Below are 17,907 nucleotides of genomic sequence, written 5' to 3'. Positions count from 1 at the left end.
GCATGCTGCATTTGAATGGCGTGGTACACGTTGGCTAGAAACGGGACATTTCTTTTCATGTGCCACTAATTCCATTTGTCTTTGTTCTGCAGAAGTTGAACAAATTTGAACCTGTAAGTGGAAGCGCTGGGCGTGGTAAAGAGTCGCCAAGGCGCAGCCGCTCAATTACTCAAAGCTACGTTAGACGTAATGCCCACTAAAGCCCACTGAAAGCACAAGGAGTGAGCTGTGATTTGAACATGGCGCACGAGCGGACCCCACAAGAACAGTGCCCTGCACTTCGCACACTGCGTGTGACACTCCAAGTCAGGAGAATTGACCTGTAAAGGCCACTGGCCTGGCGAGCGCTACGCTGCCCTGCACTGCCCGTTCTCTCAATGTTTACAGCGCCATGCCGGGCAGACCTGCTATGATCAATACCACATGTGCCCAGTTCTGAGTGATCGGAGGTCTTTCTAACTCATGGGTGACATTTAGCAGGGTGTCACAGCTGCCACCCACCCTTTCTATTCTGTCGTCTCACATTCTCAGCCGGCTTAACAAAGCCTTCCTCTTCGCTCGTGACCCTCTATTCTCGAGCAGTAGGACGGCCACAGGCATCCCTCTCAGGAAGACCCCTGGCGGGCGGTGGTCGAGGACATAAGCAGGTCAAGTACTTCTAACTGTGAATAAACACGAGGGCTGCAGAGCGACACGGGCAGGGGGCAAGTAAACAATTAGTATGCCATTTACTGAGCAGGGCTCCTCCAAACAGAATTACGTGGGAAAGGCGCTACATAAATAACGTATCGTCATTATTACAATTCTAGATCAGCCTGAGACTTTCACACACGCCATCCAAACCCAAAAGTAACACCGCCAGGGGTGTTGGTCCAAGCGCGCTGCCATAGCAAAGGCCACTCAACAACCCCGGAAGATGTGTGAGAACGGCAGGCGTCGTCCATCAGATGACTGTGGCTTTGGACGCTGGATGTTTATTAAATGCCAGAGGTGCCCACTGGTGGATCAACCTGTGTTACCATTCAGAAAGCGAGAAGCCACAGCAGAGGAAGGCGAGGGCTTTCCTCACATCTCACAATCTTCTGCTGCGAAAAATTACACAAGACACCGCTGATGAAAGGATGAAATAAGAGCAACGGACAAGAAGCACTTCTGCTTTCGGATATTTCCAAATGAGCGGGTCTGCTTAACCAAGGATTCGGACATTTTCAGGAATGTCCCTTCTTTGATCAAAGTCGTCCACTCGTTCCCCAACACTCACCGCTAAACTTCTTTAGTTGCACGTCTAAATTACTTTGAAGCTTTTAATCAAAACCCTAAAATGGCAGAGCATTGATTGCAAAGATCTTTTAAATGACAGGACTCGAGAGCCAATACTCTCCTTAACAGCCCATGAGGCGGCCTAAAACCCCTTCAGCTGAGAAGACACCCAGCAGTTGGTCACCCTGAACTCGCCAAGGCCCTAACACCCACACAATGGCTGTTACAACGGTCTTTGTAAAAGTTCACACGAAGACCCCGCATCCTGGGCCTGAGGAGTAAAGCGGCATTTCCTGGGCGTCAACCCAGAATTCAACACGCTTGCCGAGTGCCAAGTAAGCCCACGTCCGGCTGAATGGCAGGCCTTCGTCATCGTCACTGCTAGCACTACCTCTGAGCACTGGGCCTCTTCATCGAATTGACTGCTGACAAGTCCTTTATGGCCGGCAGGACATTTCTTTCACAATTGACTCTGAACCGACGTGCAGCTTTGTACAGAAATAAGGCTCAACCAAGTCGCTGAGAGGCCTTCACGAGGGGAAAACAAAAGAAGACGACAAATGGAGTTAACGACAATAACCGTGCTGTTTAGAAATGTAAAGAAATATGGGGGGCCTGTAGTCTCTAAGACACAAAAAGGAAAAGCACAGAAGATGAATTCAGAAAACAACACTCCAGCCAGAAAAAGCGCAGGTCACCCTAAACCTGGACAGCCCCGGTGGCTGAAGCTCCTCAAACATCCCAACAATCCAAATCCATCTGAGCTCTTCTGCCTGCCATGCAGCATCCTATGAATGACATGTGAAGCCAAGCCAGCAGAACGTGTGGTAACAGCCATCAGCAGAAACGTCACGGAGGGCCACACAATACCCGACAAGTAGCGGTTAGCTGGCACTTCTGATGGCCGCTCCCCAGTTCCAGTACAGAATGTGGGCCAAAAACCCAGCACTTGATTTCAGCCATGAAAGTCTAAAGTTTGACTGACCATCTATCCATCCGCTTCCAGTTCACCTTGCCAATTAAGTGCAATGGTGGGCTTCTTATAGACCTGAAGAATGCCATCACATTGGCATCAATGGAAACTGCTGGGTACAATGACAGGAAAGACAAAGGCTGACCAACACCGTCCCCTGCCCTCTCCCAGGTGGCCCCTGCTGTGAAGTTAGACTAAGCCCCTCTACCACAATCCCTTTCTACGCTCTGGCCAGGCAGACGACCGCTGCCATTGGTCAGGAAACGTTGAGCAGATTCTTACAAGGGTACAAGAAAGCTGACGTTGGCCAGCCGGGCCTCTGCTCAGATAAAAATAAAACAAACAAATGAATGAATGAATGAAGTACGACAGGACTGCCAGGACCGTCAAGGACTGCCGATGATTTTGGACGCCTTTTGGGTCAATCTGTGAAGACACGGAGGGCATTCCCCTCTTTAAAGCCACACGTAATAACGGGCTCAGCTCAGACCTGCTACCCCCATGCCAGCTCGTGCTCTGCGCCTTTTTTAACTTGACAACATTCTCCTTCACAGCTTCACATTGGCCATGCTGCGTCTATCCAATATTGCAATCAGGATCTCTAGCTGAGCCGACATTCTTGTGTCCTGAAATTAGTCGGCATGAGCCTCACTGTCCATTTCTATAATTCACCGCTCAAGTGTTCCTCCAGCTGGGATAATCTCTAATAAACCATCTGTACTGACATCTCTGCTCTGAACGCCCCACTGGGCAGCTGGTAACTTCCCAAAATTCTGCTCAAGCGCCACGTGGCTCCTCCAACAAGTGGAACACTTCAGTCCACACAAGGCTCAGTGGTCACAACCTGGAAAGGTCGGACAAAGAGCGTGCCCAGCACCCGGCACTTCACTCAGCTCGTCGTCCCGTTTAACGGTGCCCCTCGCACACTTCCACTCCCAGTTTATCCAGTAGGGTGCACCACACTTGGCCGACTGTAGCAACTCCTGCTGGGAGAGCAGATGCAGTGCTGCCTCCTAGTCTGTGACGTCCAAAAGTCAAAACTCTGAGGTCATCTCTCCTAAACTCTGAATGACTGAGCAAGCGCAGGAGTCGGAGACACAAGGGCACCAGGCGCTTGGCATGAAGAGCCGATGGATTTTATAACGCTGGAGTCTAAAAGTGCATCATTTTAAGTCCTGTTAGCTTGTCAATGAAGTGCTCTCACCACGCAAGACTTCTGTCGTCTACATCGGATATTAAGTTTGAAAATGTGCAGGTGCTCAAAAACAAAAGAAAAGGCAGGCCTGCGAACGTCTGACTGGGAATTCCGACTTACCTGTTGAAGAGTCAGGCCGAGGCACATCGGGAAGGAACAAGTGCAGCAGCCATCTCTGATCCAAGAGGAGCAACACGAGGAGTGAGAGGAGGTCACTGCTGTGTCCCCTGGGGTTCTGTAGTGTCATCTGAATCCATCTAAGGAGGGCTCCGAATTCTGGATGTCAAGAGTACCCTAGCAGCTCACCCGGAGTGTGACATGGAGAACCAAGAGCTGCATCTCTGCTGCGCTCATTTCTAAAAAGGTCACAGCTCTCTACCGGGCAAAGAGGTACAACTGCCATGGCATTCGATCTTAAGTGAGGCCAGAGAGCACCATGAAATGGGCGCAGTACCCTAGAGATTATGCTGGAGATGGAGCATCAACATCATCTGCTACAGGACATGGACTCCTGCTCTGTAGTCTGACTTGATGCCACAACACTTGCCATGAGAGTCATTGTCACCAAGTCACTGAGTTTTCATGTCATCGGTTATCTTCCCTTGCACTGCAAATTATAAATCTAGTACATATATTGTGATAATCATTCTTGCCCGGGGCACATTTGGGACCCACCAGAGCCAGTAAAAGCGGATCTCTGCCTTAAATTAAAATGCTGTCACGCAGGGAGTGACACGTGCTCACATGAAGGGACAAACAGGTTTGTGCTGGCTATGGGGGTACGGGGGTAGAGATGGGCAGAGGCGATGAACCATTCGAGTGCACACTTGAGGCGTGTCATAAGAAAAGCCGAGGCTAACAGAGGAGCCATGATGTCACTCTCTGCTGGAGAAGCGACCTGCCGAACCACAGACCCATCAACATACCAAGATGGAGAGCCACCGGGCCGTCCAGGTGCTACTTTGTCACAGTCATTTTAGTCGGCTCATCTAACTTCATCTTTGCACAAGTCAAGTATAAACCTTCCCTCCTGCCCTCTGTAATTGCCTGGGTTGCATACTGATGGGATTTGGGGCATTCTCTTGGGGTCCACGTGATAAAGGGTCTGAAAGAGAGAACAGGATGACTCAAGGACCCCATCGTGACAAAAGCGTTGCATCAAATAGTAGGGAAAGTATGTTATGTGACAGGTACAGCATTAAATAAAAATGGAAGGCCAATCCTGTACCCCCACAGCTTGTCACACTGTATGAAATAAATGACCTGAAGTGTCACCAGATTTGGACTCCAGTCCAGACACTGGCACTGTGAAGCACGCTAGTCCACTCGTCACCGATGCATTTCTGCCTTTCCTGACACAGACGTCTGTCACCAGCAGTGGGCTTTGTGATTATGCAATGCAGCAGTGAGTGAGTGAGTGGTCTGCATGGTAGGCTGAAACACGACCTGCCCCTCCAGAATAAGAAGCAACGGCAACTGAAGGACGACAAGCTGCATAATAACACAAGGAAGGGAGACGCTCGTCGATGAGGCTGCCGCTTTCAGGCAGAACATCAAGTAAATATTTGTGCTGTGCAGCTGATGCCCGATGCTTCATCCATTAAAGCTGCCACCGGGCATCAGCGGTTCTAAATCTAAAGACTGTGCTCCACTGATCTAAAGAGTTGTGTTTGTATAATGAAACCAAACACGGAGGGAGGGCAGCATTCAAGACAACACTAAAAAACAGCGGTGGACATCACAGTTCAACATCGGTTTACCAGTTCAGCCGCCAGTTGACATCCTTTTAATATTTCAGCACTTTGATGGTGTAGATGGCATTCAAGGAGAAAGCGTGGAGGACTGGGTTTATTATTTTATCTAAATCCCCTACTTGTGCAGTTGAAATATTTGGTTTGTTTAGTGGTGTGCCAGCTATTACTGGGAAAGAAGCAGAAGAGGAGACACGGACAAGTACAAGCTGCTGGCAGAAGGGCAGGCATTTCAAACGCAGCCCACCGCGGCCCGAAGGCCAACAGGATGAGAAAAGGACCAAATGCTGACACGTCCAGGATGAACGGCGACTGCGCTACTTGTGTATGGCAAGAGGTTCTGCAATTTAACATCCCGTGATGATGGGAGGTACAGTAACTCTGTTTGAGCAAGTCATAGTTCAAAGGGCCCATCTCTCTCTCTCTACACGGCCATCTTGACCCGTAGGCACTGACTGGCTCTTCCCAAGGACGTCTGTGGAGGTTCAGATACGTCTAATATGTTTAACTTAGCAAGATCTCAAAAACGTCATTCTTAATACCCAACAAGTTCAACTATGCAAACACACAACTGACCATATCTGGAATTTCAGTTTGAATTCTAAACATGTAATCTGAGACACCTCAAACTGAAGTCCCTCGCTCGTCAACGTCACAGCATCCATTACCGACGTCTGCATTCAGGCGACTCGATACTGAAGTGTAACCGACATATTGGCTGGTGCCAAAACGCCACTAAAGTACCGATACGTGAAAAGAACATTTAGAGAGCTACGACTGCAGTCTGTCTCATCACAAGCTAATGCCTTCAATGGTCCAGGCACCGTGACAGAGCTACGGACATTCACGACACCTTACGGGCTTCACTATTCACACACTGGCCGGTTCCTACTGGCCGAATTATCTGTCACTTTCCTTGCCATAGCAAGAGGGGAAAGCAAGCCAGCCTCCCAGAAACTCGAGGCCACAGCATCAGGTAAAGTCGCAGAAGCCCAGGAAGAGGAACAGTCAGGGCCTCCAAGGACGCCTGCAGGCACAGCAAAAAAGAGAAGACATTGGCTGGAATGTTAAAAAAGGGTCAACTGCAGGAGCAAAGCCAGCGAAAGGAGCCATCATCCTGCTGTTAATCTTACCACCACCTAACTACACATATCGAGTGGCTCCGTAATTATCAGACGTGGACACTTCAGACAGTTCACTAGTCTTACTAAACAGTAAATGGATTCCCAAAGTGGAAAGAGAGAAGCTGGCAATTTCTAAGCACAAAAATATCACAACACGTCCTTGCTGCTTGCTTTAGCCGAGCTGAATGTCTTCAGAGGCGCCACCCATGACACGAAGGACACAGCAGCACTCTACTCTGCTCCGCCAGAGGAATCGACGCAACACGGCGGGCTGTTTGTGTTCCTGCTGAACCATTTAGAGATCTAGAAAATGGTCAAGTGCCTTTGTAAAGCAGGACGTCATATTTGACCGTGTGCAGGTACCACGTTAGTTATCATCACTGACTGGGGGCTTCTGGATTAAGCATAACCTTCGTCTACTTCCTAAGTTACAGGCTGACTTCACAGAAAACTCATCATCATCATCATCAGCAGCTCCACTTCAGATGTGTACCTGGTGGCTGTGCAGCAAGCACATATGCAATGTTTAGCATTTAATATCTGAAGATAGCAAGTATTGCAATTACAGTGTTGTCAAAAACAGTTTGCTGTAAATCCAAACTAATAATACAGAAGCAGATATTCAAGATATGCTGTTAGTGGTGCATACATAACAGATACGAACTGAAACACAGACAGGGGTGAAGGAGACCGAGGTCACGGGGGGTGAAGGAGACCAAAGTCACGGGATTGGTGAAGTTGACCGAGGTCATTGGGGGGGGGTGAAGGAGACCGAGGTCACTGTGAGGGGGGGTGAAGATGACCGAAGTCACGGGGTGCTCTTACCAGAAATATCCTGTAAGCGTCTTGTCGCTTGACGTGCCCCCAGCACACCTCCGTGTCGTTGTACTTTAAGCTGCTTCCGGCACTGCAGGAGAGGTTGCCACTGTAGACAAAAATACAAGAGTGTGTTTAGGGGTCCTGCTAACTGGACACACACTAGTGGGGTCTCCCATGTGATCTTTATCATACTGTAAATATTTTACAAAATGCAAAGCTTGGCATAACATTACTTTGAAGAAACTGTGTGGACTGGACTGGGGGGTCTTGTAGGGCTGAATGGCCCTTATCTGGCCGGTAACTGATTTTTCTCCAAATGATATTAAAGAGCACAGGTCACCATAAATAAGTAGCTAATAGCCTTCTGGTCACTTACACTAAGACTTTGGGGTTTAATGCTCGTTGTGGAAATGTGCCTCCATGTAAATGATCAGAATTAAAATTAAACCAGCGTAAGCATGTAAAGGCCCCACAATTTCCATCAAAGCCCCCCATCATTAAGACAGTACAGTTAATCTTGGTGATGGTGGGGCAAAGCAAATTAGAATACAAACAGCAGAGGAAACTTAAGACCACAAGAGACCACAACACTGAGAGAGGGGCTCACGTGACAAACACGTGCTGCTTGTAAGTGTCACTCGTGCTCTCAAGGCGCCAGTTTTATTATATCAAAAAGTGGCGTACAGATTCTGAAACATACCAAGGTAACCGCTTCATCCGACATTATACTTTAGCTGGCAAACGGAGAGGCGGGCAGCCGAGAGACTTTCAGAGTCACAGGAGCTGCAGGCATTTGTGAAGTGGACCTCAGGCTTTGAGCCGCAAGGCCGCAGCATTCACTTCCACTTAATCTGCCTGTGCAGCAACTGCAAAGTATCATGAATACATAAGAGCCCACCATAGTATACAGCAATAATCATATTATATTATTATTAAAGACCACCTAGAAATCCAGAGAGCACATGAGCTCAAAATGCTGAAAAAAGACCCAAACAAACTGGCCAGTTGTAAGTGACATTAGTAAACTCGTCATACAGAAAAGGAGCAAAAGAAAAAAGAAGAAGAACAAGAGGAGGAGGAGCTTCCATGTGAGGACACAAAGCAGGACTTGGCCAAAGCCATGAAGACCGTTTACACTTCATGCCAGCACTGGTGCTCACTGGACTGTAACCCCAAGGTCTTCAGTTACTGTGTGACCCTGAGCACGTCACCTAATCCAGCTGCAGAGCCCCCTGATCTTGTTGGTCTCCTTGCAATACAAACATCAGCCAAATGTCACAATAATTAGAACCTGAACCCATGACGGCGAGTTACATTTTGCCTGTTTGTGTGAAATTTGTTGGAAGCACCTGAGAACCCCAAAAAAAGAGATTCAAAGCCCAGGATGCCTTACAGCCCACGCCACTGTCTTTATGGTCGGGAATGGGAGCTACAAGACTCTGTGGGACGAACATGGAAGCCACACCAGAAAGGACTGCGGGCTCCCTGTCCACAAAAAAAAAAAAAAAAAGACAAAAACTGGCCAAAGAATAAGAACGGCAATACATAAGCTGGCACCAAGAGAGGAAGAGGAGCAGGCAGGCCCAAAAGGACCCAAACTGCCAGCAAGGAGAACGAAAATAACCTCCCTGGTCCAACTTGCTCAGCACCCCAAGCAGTCCCAGTGCCCGCGGCTGTAATATAAAACACCGCACTTTTACATCACAAATGCAACAAAAATAAAAATTGGCTGTGCAGAGCTTTGTAATTTCATCATAAGGAGCTTCCCACACACAATAAAAACAACATTAGTACACCCAATATAAATTTAAATAAATAAAAGTAAACCCCAGTATTTATTTAAATTCACCCTAAATGATGAAGAGTTCGAGAGACTCTCAGTGCTGCAGCAGAGCACTCTGTACACTTGAATGCAGGCCCTCCTCCTCCTCATCCTCTCCTATACAGTTTCACAGTAACTGCTACTAAACACAAGCTGATGAAGGCTCCACATATTTTAACGCACCTCCTTGTAACCCTCACTCCTGCTCATCAGCTTCTTCTTATGCACCACAATCAACTGACAAGCGAGGGCTTCTAAGCTTTTAGTTCCTCTTTTTCATTTTCTCAAATGGCGTCACTTTCTTTATTCACTTTGACATTCCCTGTGCATCTGCCCGTGTTGGTCGGCCCTTTGAGGACTGCTGATTAAACGCCCTCAGCATAGGAAATGCAGGCTGAAGTGAAGTGAAGCTCTCGAGTCAACAGCAAGAAAACATCACGAATGGAGGATGCATGTGAAAAAGCTGCATCTTGGTTTTCCTGATGTGTGTCAATGAAGTAGTCAGGCTGATCATTCAAGGGCAGGAACCAAATGCTGGGCTGCTTTGTAGTCTCAAGTCGGGAGGTGGGCTTGGGTGAAAGCTCAACTGGTGGGAGATGGCATGTGAGGGAGGGAGATGGAAGGCTAGAGAGGGGCGCTTGGCAGGCACCCACTGGAGAAGGTGAGGTGTTCACCCACCGTGGACTTCTGTCTCCACTCTGTGCTCGTCTACTCCTGCCTTTGGCTTTTTTAAATTGTTTTTAGCCTCCTTACAAACTCTGACTGTACAGCGCTGCCTCTTATCTTCCTCGGAAGAGCACTAAATATTAATATATACAGTGGTGTGAAAAACTATTTGCCCCCTTCCTGATTTCTTATTCTTTTGCATGTTTGTCACACAAAATGTTTCTGATCATCAAACACATTTAACCATTAGTCAAATATAACACAAGTAAACACAAAATGCAGTTTTTAAATGGTGGTTTTTATTATTTAGGGAGAAAAAAAAATCCAAACCTACATGGCCCTGTGTGAAAAAGTAATTGCCCCCTGAACCTAATAACTGGTTGGGCCACCCTTAGCAGCAATAACTGCAATCAAGCGTTTGCGATAACTTGCAATGAGTCTTTTACAGCGCTCTGGAGGAATTTTGGCCCACTCATCTTTGCAAAATTGTTGTAATTCAGCTTTATTTGAGGGTTTTCTAGCATGAACCGCCTTTTTAAGGTCATGCCATAGCATCTCAATTGGATTCAGGTCAGGACTTTGACTAGGCCACTCCAAAGTCTTCATTTTGTTTTTCTTCAGCCATTCAGAGGTGGATTTGCTGGTGTGTTTTGGGTCATTGTCCTGTTGCAGCACCCAAGATCGCTTCAGCTTGAGTTGACGAACAGATGGCCGGACATTCTCCTTCAGGATTTTTTGGTAGACAGTAGAATTCATGGTTCCATCTATCACAGCAAGCCTTCCAGGTCCTGAAGCAGCAAAACAACCCCAGGCCATCACACTACCACCACCATATTTTACTGTTGGTATGATGTTCTTTTTCTGAAATGTTGTGTTCCTTTTACACCAGATGTAACGGGACATTTGCCTTCCAAAAAGTTCAACTTTTGACTCATCAGTCAACAAGGTATTTTCCCAAAAGTCTTGGCAATCATTGAGATGTTTCTTAGCAAAATTGAGACGAGCCCTAATGTTCTTTTTGCTTAACAGTGGTTTGCGTCTTGGAAATCTGCCATGCAGGCCGTTTTTGCCCAGTCTCTTTCTTATGGTGGAGTCGTGAACACTGACCTTAATTGAGGCAAGTGAGGCCTGCAGTTCTTTAGACGTTGTCCTGGGGTCTTTTGTGACCTCTCGGATGAGTCGTCTCTGCACTCTTGGGGTAATTTTGGTCGGCCGGCCACTCCTGGGAAGGTTCACCACTGTTCCATGTTTTTGCCATTTGTGGATAATGGCTCTCACTGTGGTTCGCTGGAGTCCCAAAGCTTTAGAAATGGCTTTATAACCTTTACCAGACTGATAGATCTCAATTACTTCTGTTCTCATTTGTTCCTGAATTTCTTTGGATCTTGGCATGATGTCTAGCTTTTGAGGTGCTTTTGGTCTACTTCTCTGTGTCAGGCAGCTCCTATTTAAGTGATTTCTTGATTGAAACAGGTGTGGCAGTAATCAGGCCTGGGGGTGGCTACGGAAATTGAACTCAGGTGTGATACACCACAGTTAGGTTATTTTTTAACAAGGGGGCAATTACTTTTTCACACAGGGCCATGTAGGTTTGGATTTTTTTTCTCCCTAAATAATAAACACCATCATTTAAAAACTGCATTTTGTGTTTACTTGTGTTATATTTGACTAATGGTTAAATGTGTTTGATGATCAGAAACATTTTGTGTGACAAACATGCAAAAGAATAAGAAATCAGGAAGGGGGCAAATAGTTTTTCACACCACTGTATATTGTTTTCTTCATTTGCACTAAATATTAAAATGCATATATCGTTTTCTTCATTTGGTCAAATCAATAAAAACTCACCAGGCTACTTCCATCAGCGACATGGGCACAGCAGCAGCATAGATTGCCAAGTCTCCATAAAGATAGACGATGAGGCAAATGTAGAACAAGTTCACACCAACTTGAAAGAAATAAAACAAACAAACAAAGATGTCAGTTCTGGCCGTGCACATCATAAAAGCGGTCAGCAATGAGCTCCGGCGGCCTTGTGGCACTTTACCACCAGCAAGCGGGTAAGAAAGGAATCAAATATTCAAACACAATTACACTGGCGCTGTTTAAGGGCTGCTGGGATTAATCCTGGAATGGCCTACGGTCTGGACTGAGAAAAACACACCAGGCCGACTTTAGCTGTTTGTGCCAACTGTAGTGTGGCCCAGCCATGTTCATTGTGCCAGTCATGGCATGGTCACAGCTCTTCTCCTGGCACCCAAGAGGATGGTGGGTGAGTGATCTGGGTAGGGCTGTTTTTTCAAGTGGATGGGCATCCCACCCGGAGTTCTCTCATCTTGCGTTTTGGCTTCTTGTGACCCCAACTAGCAAAAGGCTGGTCTAAGAACTAGAATGGGGATTATTTAAACATGGCCGTGATGCCAGGGTGTGCTGAACTGGATAAAGCAGGATCGAGTAGAGTCTGCTATGGCCATACGAACACCGAACAGAAACAAAAACATGCAACATATTGTAACATGGCAAGGATGGGTCACGTTCGATGCCCGGGCACACAAAGACCTAATGAAATGGCTGTTGTGAAGGCAAAAGGCTGCAAGAGATCCCCAACATGAACACACCAAGACAGTCCCAGGTTCAAATAAATGGGCGTTTTTATATAAATACTACTTCTCCTCCAAGCACCTCTCCTTTCTCCACCAAGCTCCGACTCGCCTGGACAAGGAAGTTCAGGCCCTTTTACTGAGGACCCGGGAGTACTTCTGGTGCCAAGGCTGCTGCCCATTTGAAGTCACACAGAACTCCCACATAATGGAGTACATCTCCCTGCAGCGCTCTCTTGCACTCATGGACCACAGCGGGGCTGCCGAACTACAACTCCCAGCATTCCCTGCCGGTTCCCAAATGGGCACAGATATCAAGGGCTGCTACCATCTAGCAAATGAGGGGAACAAATAACCCCCAGAGGGAGTCCTTCCATGTCCTCTTTTATCCCGACCAGGGAAGGTGCTAATGCATATGTCTGCTCGGGACACCTGTCCATTTGTTTGGGACTTCCTGCCCGGGTAAGGAACCATCTTCTTCTCTAGCTGGGATGTCCGTCCATCCATTAGGGGAGCCTTGTCCTGGTGCGACATCCTTCCCCCTCTCAGCCGGGATGCCTTTCTGTCCACTCGGAGCCTCCCATCCAGGTAAGGTATCTTCCAGACTCCTTACTAGGATGTCTGCCCATCCCACGTGCCGTTACTGAAGGGCAGGTCCGATTTCACATTAGGGACGTCTGGACTTACAAGTGAAGGATAACTCAAACGTGGCCTGTCAATATTTCAGACACATTTTGGGTTGGAAACAATTAAAGAATGTGGACAGAAGACTGAATACCCTGAAAACTCCTTAAAAATGCATTTTCTTCTTTTCAGAGCAAACAGACCTGTGCCAGGGCAATACTGGCATACTGTCTTAACAATGCAGAACATCTGTCCATTAATCCAACCTCACGTACAGGGTCAAGAGGTATGGAGCCACCCTGTAGATGGCACATTTGGCACACGCTCATTCAACGAATCTAACTTTTATATCTGAGAAATGGTCACAGAGGAGCAAACAAACTCCAGGCAGAAAGGGTCTGAACCGGGAAGTGGAGCCGAGAAGCAGCACTGCTCATGACAAGAAATAATGAAAAGCTCTGCTAAGAATCCAAAGGAACCTTCGACATGTTCAGCCAGAAAACAACATCCCTGTCACCACACATTTGGCACACGGCACACCGGAGGTCGGTAAGTGTGCCATCATTTTCAAGGACAGAGGCACACAATGTCCTGGTGTATGGCTGCCAGCTGATCTTTTCTGTACCTTTCACAATCTACCTTTTGAAACTAAATAAAAACAGAAGAGTTGTGCCATAATACAAACTAACATACTGTCACCAATTACAAACACAAAGCAAATAATGACAAAAAGCACCAAAAATGGAACAGAGAGTTCTATGTGCCAAGACACTTTGCAATAATTACCTCGACAAGTGCCAGTGATGCTGGCACACTCTCCAGGGGCGACAACACCATTTTTGAGTGCCTTGGCACCATCTGAGCAGCTTCTGTACATCAGAGAAATCTGAATGACTTCTTGAAAATCCTGACAGCCTCAGTTAATGGCATGCACCCTCCTGTTATCTGGACTAGAGGCGAAGGGCTGCACATCACAACTATTTAGTAAAATTGGTCATAGCACCCTTAGTGCATTGATGGCACCACGCGGTGTATACTGGCAGACCAAGGGGAGGTCCACAGCACTACTGCTGCACTGGTGTCTTTGACATGGACCAGTAAACTGAGCCACAAGCTGCAGACTCACAACAGGCTTCCTCGATTGCTTCTTGTGCCATGGTATGCACTTGGGCATTGTGACAGGGATGGGAGATTTTGGGGAGGACAGGCTCATGGTCCGCACGGATTCATTAGTACAAACTACAGCCACAACATCAAAGACTGACTGACTGACACTTCGGCCAGAAATATATGCGTCTTGCATTAAATTAGGGAATCCTTCATTTCCTACCAAAAACCAACACACCGCGTCCATTATGTTGCTTGTTAAAACGCCACCTCTGTACTTGCATCAAGAGGGGGCGACACTCTTTTGCAGTTTTTTGGTGTCTTGTACTGAAAGAGTCCTTCTGCTGTAGGGATGCGCCAACCCATTGGCTGTCGATTTTCACTAAAGGAGACTCGATTGGCGATCAGTAAATTGGCCAATCACAACAGTTGATCGTTTCAGCCCATTTCTGCACCCACCACATGACCAAACAGCTCGGGATCCTGGTTGGCAACGCCAGGCAGACAGGCGGTCCAGTCACCACCCTCCAGAAATGACCATCAGTCTGTGGGCGTCCCCTTGGCCTGGTCCATAACAATGAGGACCCTGCAAGCTGGATCACCCTCGGGTAATCGCGCCACATGGCCGCTGTGCCGTAAGTGACGCTCCCTCACGATGAAGGGAATGTGCCTCATTTGGAGCTCCGTGAGCCACACAAACACACACACATATTTATTTAAGTAGTGTTTAATTACCAATATCAATTAACTGATTGTGTGAGAATAAACATATTTCTTTGTCACAGAAATGGTGAAAACTACTTTTTAATTAAGTCTTGTTTCAGACAGGCACATCAGAGAAACAATTCAACAATTGTAATTAATGAGAAGCATTGTTTTCTTCTGTGCCATATATATTATACATACATATTTTGGTACTGTACATCTTTTACTAGTTACAGTGTGACTTTTAAGGAAATGTTATTTAGTTTAGTATTTAGCTCATTGAGGAATAAGCCTACGGAATTCCGTTTTGAAACATGAAATTAGGGATTGGCATCAGCCTTGAAAAACCTGATCAGAGCGTCCCAACTCGTCCAAATTGACAGAAAGTGTCAGATGAGATTAGCCGGACCTCATTTCCTCCTCCTCGTTTGACCTTCCCACTGGTCATGTTACATTCACACACTTGGTCGACGCCACACTGAAGGGCCATCTTCTCTGCAGGTTTTCACGTACAACAGTGACGCTCAGTGCACTTGCCTCACAAGTGGCCAACAGCATGTCGAGGTCTAAAGTCTGATCAAAACTCCAGTGACAGAGGGGGACGTTCAGCATCCTAGTGACCTGCCATAATGGGGAGGCATCTCTGAATTAATGGCCTTGTTGTCATCAATGACCGAACTACAGCTGGCCTTATAAATCAACAGTGCCACTCGGTAAGGAGACCAATTACAGTAATTAGCGCATGAAGTGGCCCACCGAGACAAGGGGACTGCTTTGAGTGGATAGAAGTAGTGGCCGACTTGCAGGGCAGATGACAGCCATGTGATGACAAATGACATCGTTCCCATGGTGCTTTGCTGCTCTGCATCTTCCATTTATAAAGTGTGTTTGTTATTGATGATATACGTATATTTCTATACAGTTCACCATTTTATGATCAAACACAATGATGGTGTTTGTCATTTAATGAAAATCGCTTGACAAATTGGTCATCTTCACAAATATAACAAAAGGAGACCAACAAGGAAAAAACAAAGCATGTTGTGTTTAAAAAAAAAAAAAGAAAAGAAAAAAAAGAAAAGAACAACAGAAATCAGAAGGTAAAACGAACCTTACGGGTGATGAAGCCTCACCTCCAGCCCTGTCCACGGTACACTTTCACAGAACGAGTGGGCCGCAAACTCACTTTCTGTAGAGGATGGCATTGTCTGCTCTGGAAGAGCAGGACAGGACGGCTGGGTGGGCTTTTAGTTTATCACATCGTTCTTCTAAGGTCACTTGCAGGTCAGATCCTGCATCTTTGGTATTTAACGGAACTTTGACCTCATTTTAAAATATTTTTGATGCTTCAAAAAAATTAAAACGTTGATCACAGCTGAATTCCCCTGGACGCGGATGCTGTGAGCCCAAATCCTACTGAACTTTGAGCGCGGGCCATGAGGGGGTCCACGGGCAGCGGCGCCTCCAAGCCTCACGCTGACAACTCGCTTTGTCCACATGGCGTCTCCTCGCCTGTCTGTCTTTCTCACCAGATTCAGATCCCAAGTGTTGACCTACGTGCCTGCCGGCAGGACTCCAGATGTGATCAGCCCCTCAGTCTGCCTGACAGCACTGGACGCCGCTCCATGTGTGTGAGTGGGTTACGCACTAAACTTACTAGTAAAACACATTCGTCTATTCGGGACTCCCAAGCAGCTGATCGCATGAATATATGAAGATCACACCCACCGAGCGTCGGCACAGCCAGAAATACATACACCCAAACAAACATCTTTTACTTTCTCTCTTTATTCAAATGTTTCAGATGTTCTTCCAAATTAATTAATCCAATGTGAGGCAGAAGGCACCAGTTTCTATCTTGAAAACATTAAACACGAGGCTGGCGTCCAGGGCACACATTCAAATGGGGACAATTCAGAGCACCTGTAACAGGGCAGATATGGAAGGAGTGTGCAGAGGCCTGGGATTTGAATCCAGGACAGCGAACCTGTGACTGCGGCAGTGTGCCACCTGCCAAACAAGTGCAGTCAAGTCAAAAGGCTGAGCGATTATGGCAATAAGCAGACCTGCGATAGGTGAGAGAGCCTGGCACCCGACTCCACAATTGTTAGCAGGAGGGAGAAAAGGACAAAGAAAATCAACGGACTTCACACAACGACTCTCCACATGCAGGCCTTTTTCAGACCACAATCCTTGCAGTTCAAGTGTGCACAACACGCACACAAGTCTCAGTCTGGGACCTGTCCTGGCTTGTGACACCTCAGACGATGAGGACATGGCTGCCCAACAGTAACAACACGTCAAATATCATCCTTCGCACTGCCACGTCTTTCACAGACTGCGTGTGTCTTAACTCTGAAATAAAACTTGTGACTTGCTAGTGGAGCTGTGAGAAACGTGCATTGGACTCACTCAGATGAGCGCAGGCCACGAGAGACTCCTCCAAAAGAGAACATACCACAGGATATAAATGTGTCATAAGGATGATAATCTATTGAGCAAGTAAAAAGGCAGAGAGCTCCCACCTTTCAAGTCCCCAGTCCAGGACTCTTGTTGCTATCATATTCTCTACTTCATTCACACGTGAACAAGACCCCTTAACTCCTCCACTCGCGGAGTAGGTCACCCCAATCTTTTACAAAAGACAACCATAAGCTCAGACGTGGAGGTGCGCACCAGCAGCACTCGACTCCGACTCGGCCAGCAGTGCGCTGAAGGTCACAGTCAGATGAACAGCAGCATCTGCATAAAGCTGCAATGCTACCTTTAGGCTCTCCAGCGGGACACTCTCACACTCTTGGCTGCTCCTTGATATTCCATCCATGAAATGACAAGATACAGCCTTGGCGGCGTCCAACACCCACAGTGAACAGCAACACCAAGTATTCAGACACAACGCTTACTGCTTTACTATAGGGAACAAACGGCACGCATGAGTGGGCCCGTTAGCCCTAATCCTACAGCGCCTCTCACAGGTCAAATCTCCAAAACACATGTACTTTCACACAAGGAACAACTGCTGCTCTACTGTCCCAGAGCCAGGACTGAAAACACATCGGACAGAGTCCGTCCTCACAGACCTTAGCTGGACGCTCTGAGAAGCGTGATCCCTCAGTAGCTGGATCTTAGCACCACACCAGTCAGCCAATTCAAAGGTACTTTACCCGCCTTCCATGACACCCCTACAATATCCAGTACTTTCAACACCTCAGCTCAGAGGTCATCCATGCCACCAGCCTTACTTATCACCATGAGCACCAC

The 17,907-nt window shown here is 47.1% G+C and overlaps 1 protein-coding gene across 1 annotated transcript in view; it reads right to left on the bottom strand.

Moving 5' to 3' along the window:
* Positions 1-17,907, bottom strand: part of tmem104 (transmembrane protein 104) — a 72,728-nt gene that overhangs the window by 28,372 nt on the left and 26,449 nt on the right. Inside the window, exons 7-8 of the mRNA XM_028818912.2 lie at positions 11,459-11,558; positions 7,129-7,228 (exon numbers count right to left, since the gene is read on the bottom strand). Of these exons, the coding sequence (XP_028674745.1) occupies positions 7,129-7,228; positions 11,459-11,558 (200 nt within the window). The remainder of the gene's footprint in view (positions 1-7,128; positions 7,229-11,458; positions 11,559-17,907) is intronic.

This window comes from Erpetoichthys calabaricus, chromosome 14, assembly GCF_900747795.2.
Source record: "Erpetoichthys calabaricus chromosome 14, fErpCal1.3, whole genome shotgun sequence".
Taxonomy (NCBI): domain Eukaryota; kingdom Metazoa; phylum Chordata; class Cladistia; order Polypteriformes; family Polypteridae; genus Erpetoichthys; species Erpetoichthys calabaricus.
The sequence above is the reverse complement of the archived record's forward strand: the minus strand, read 5'-3'. Positions and strand labels throughout refer to the sequence as shown.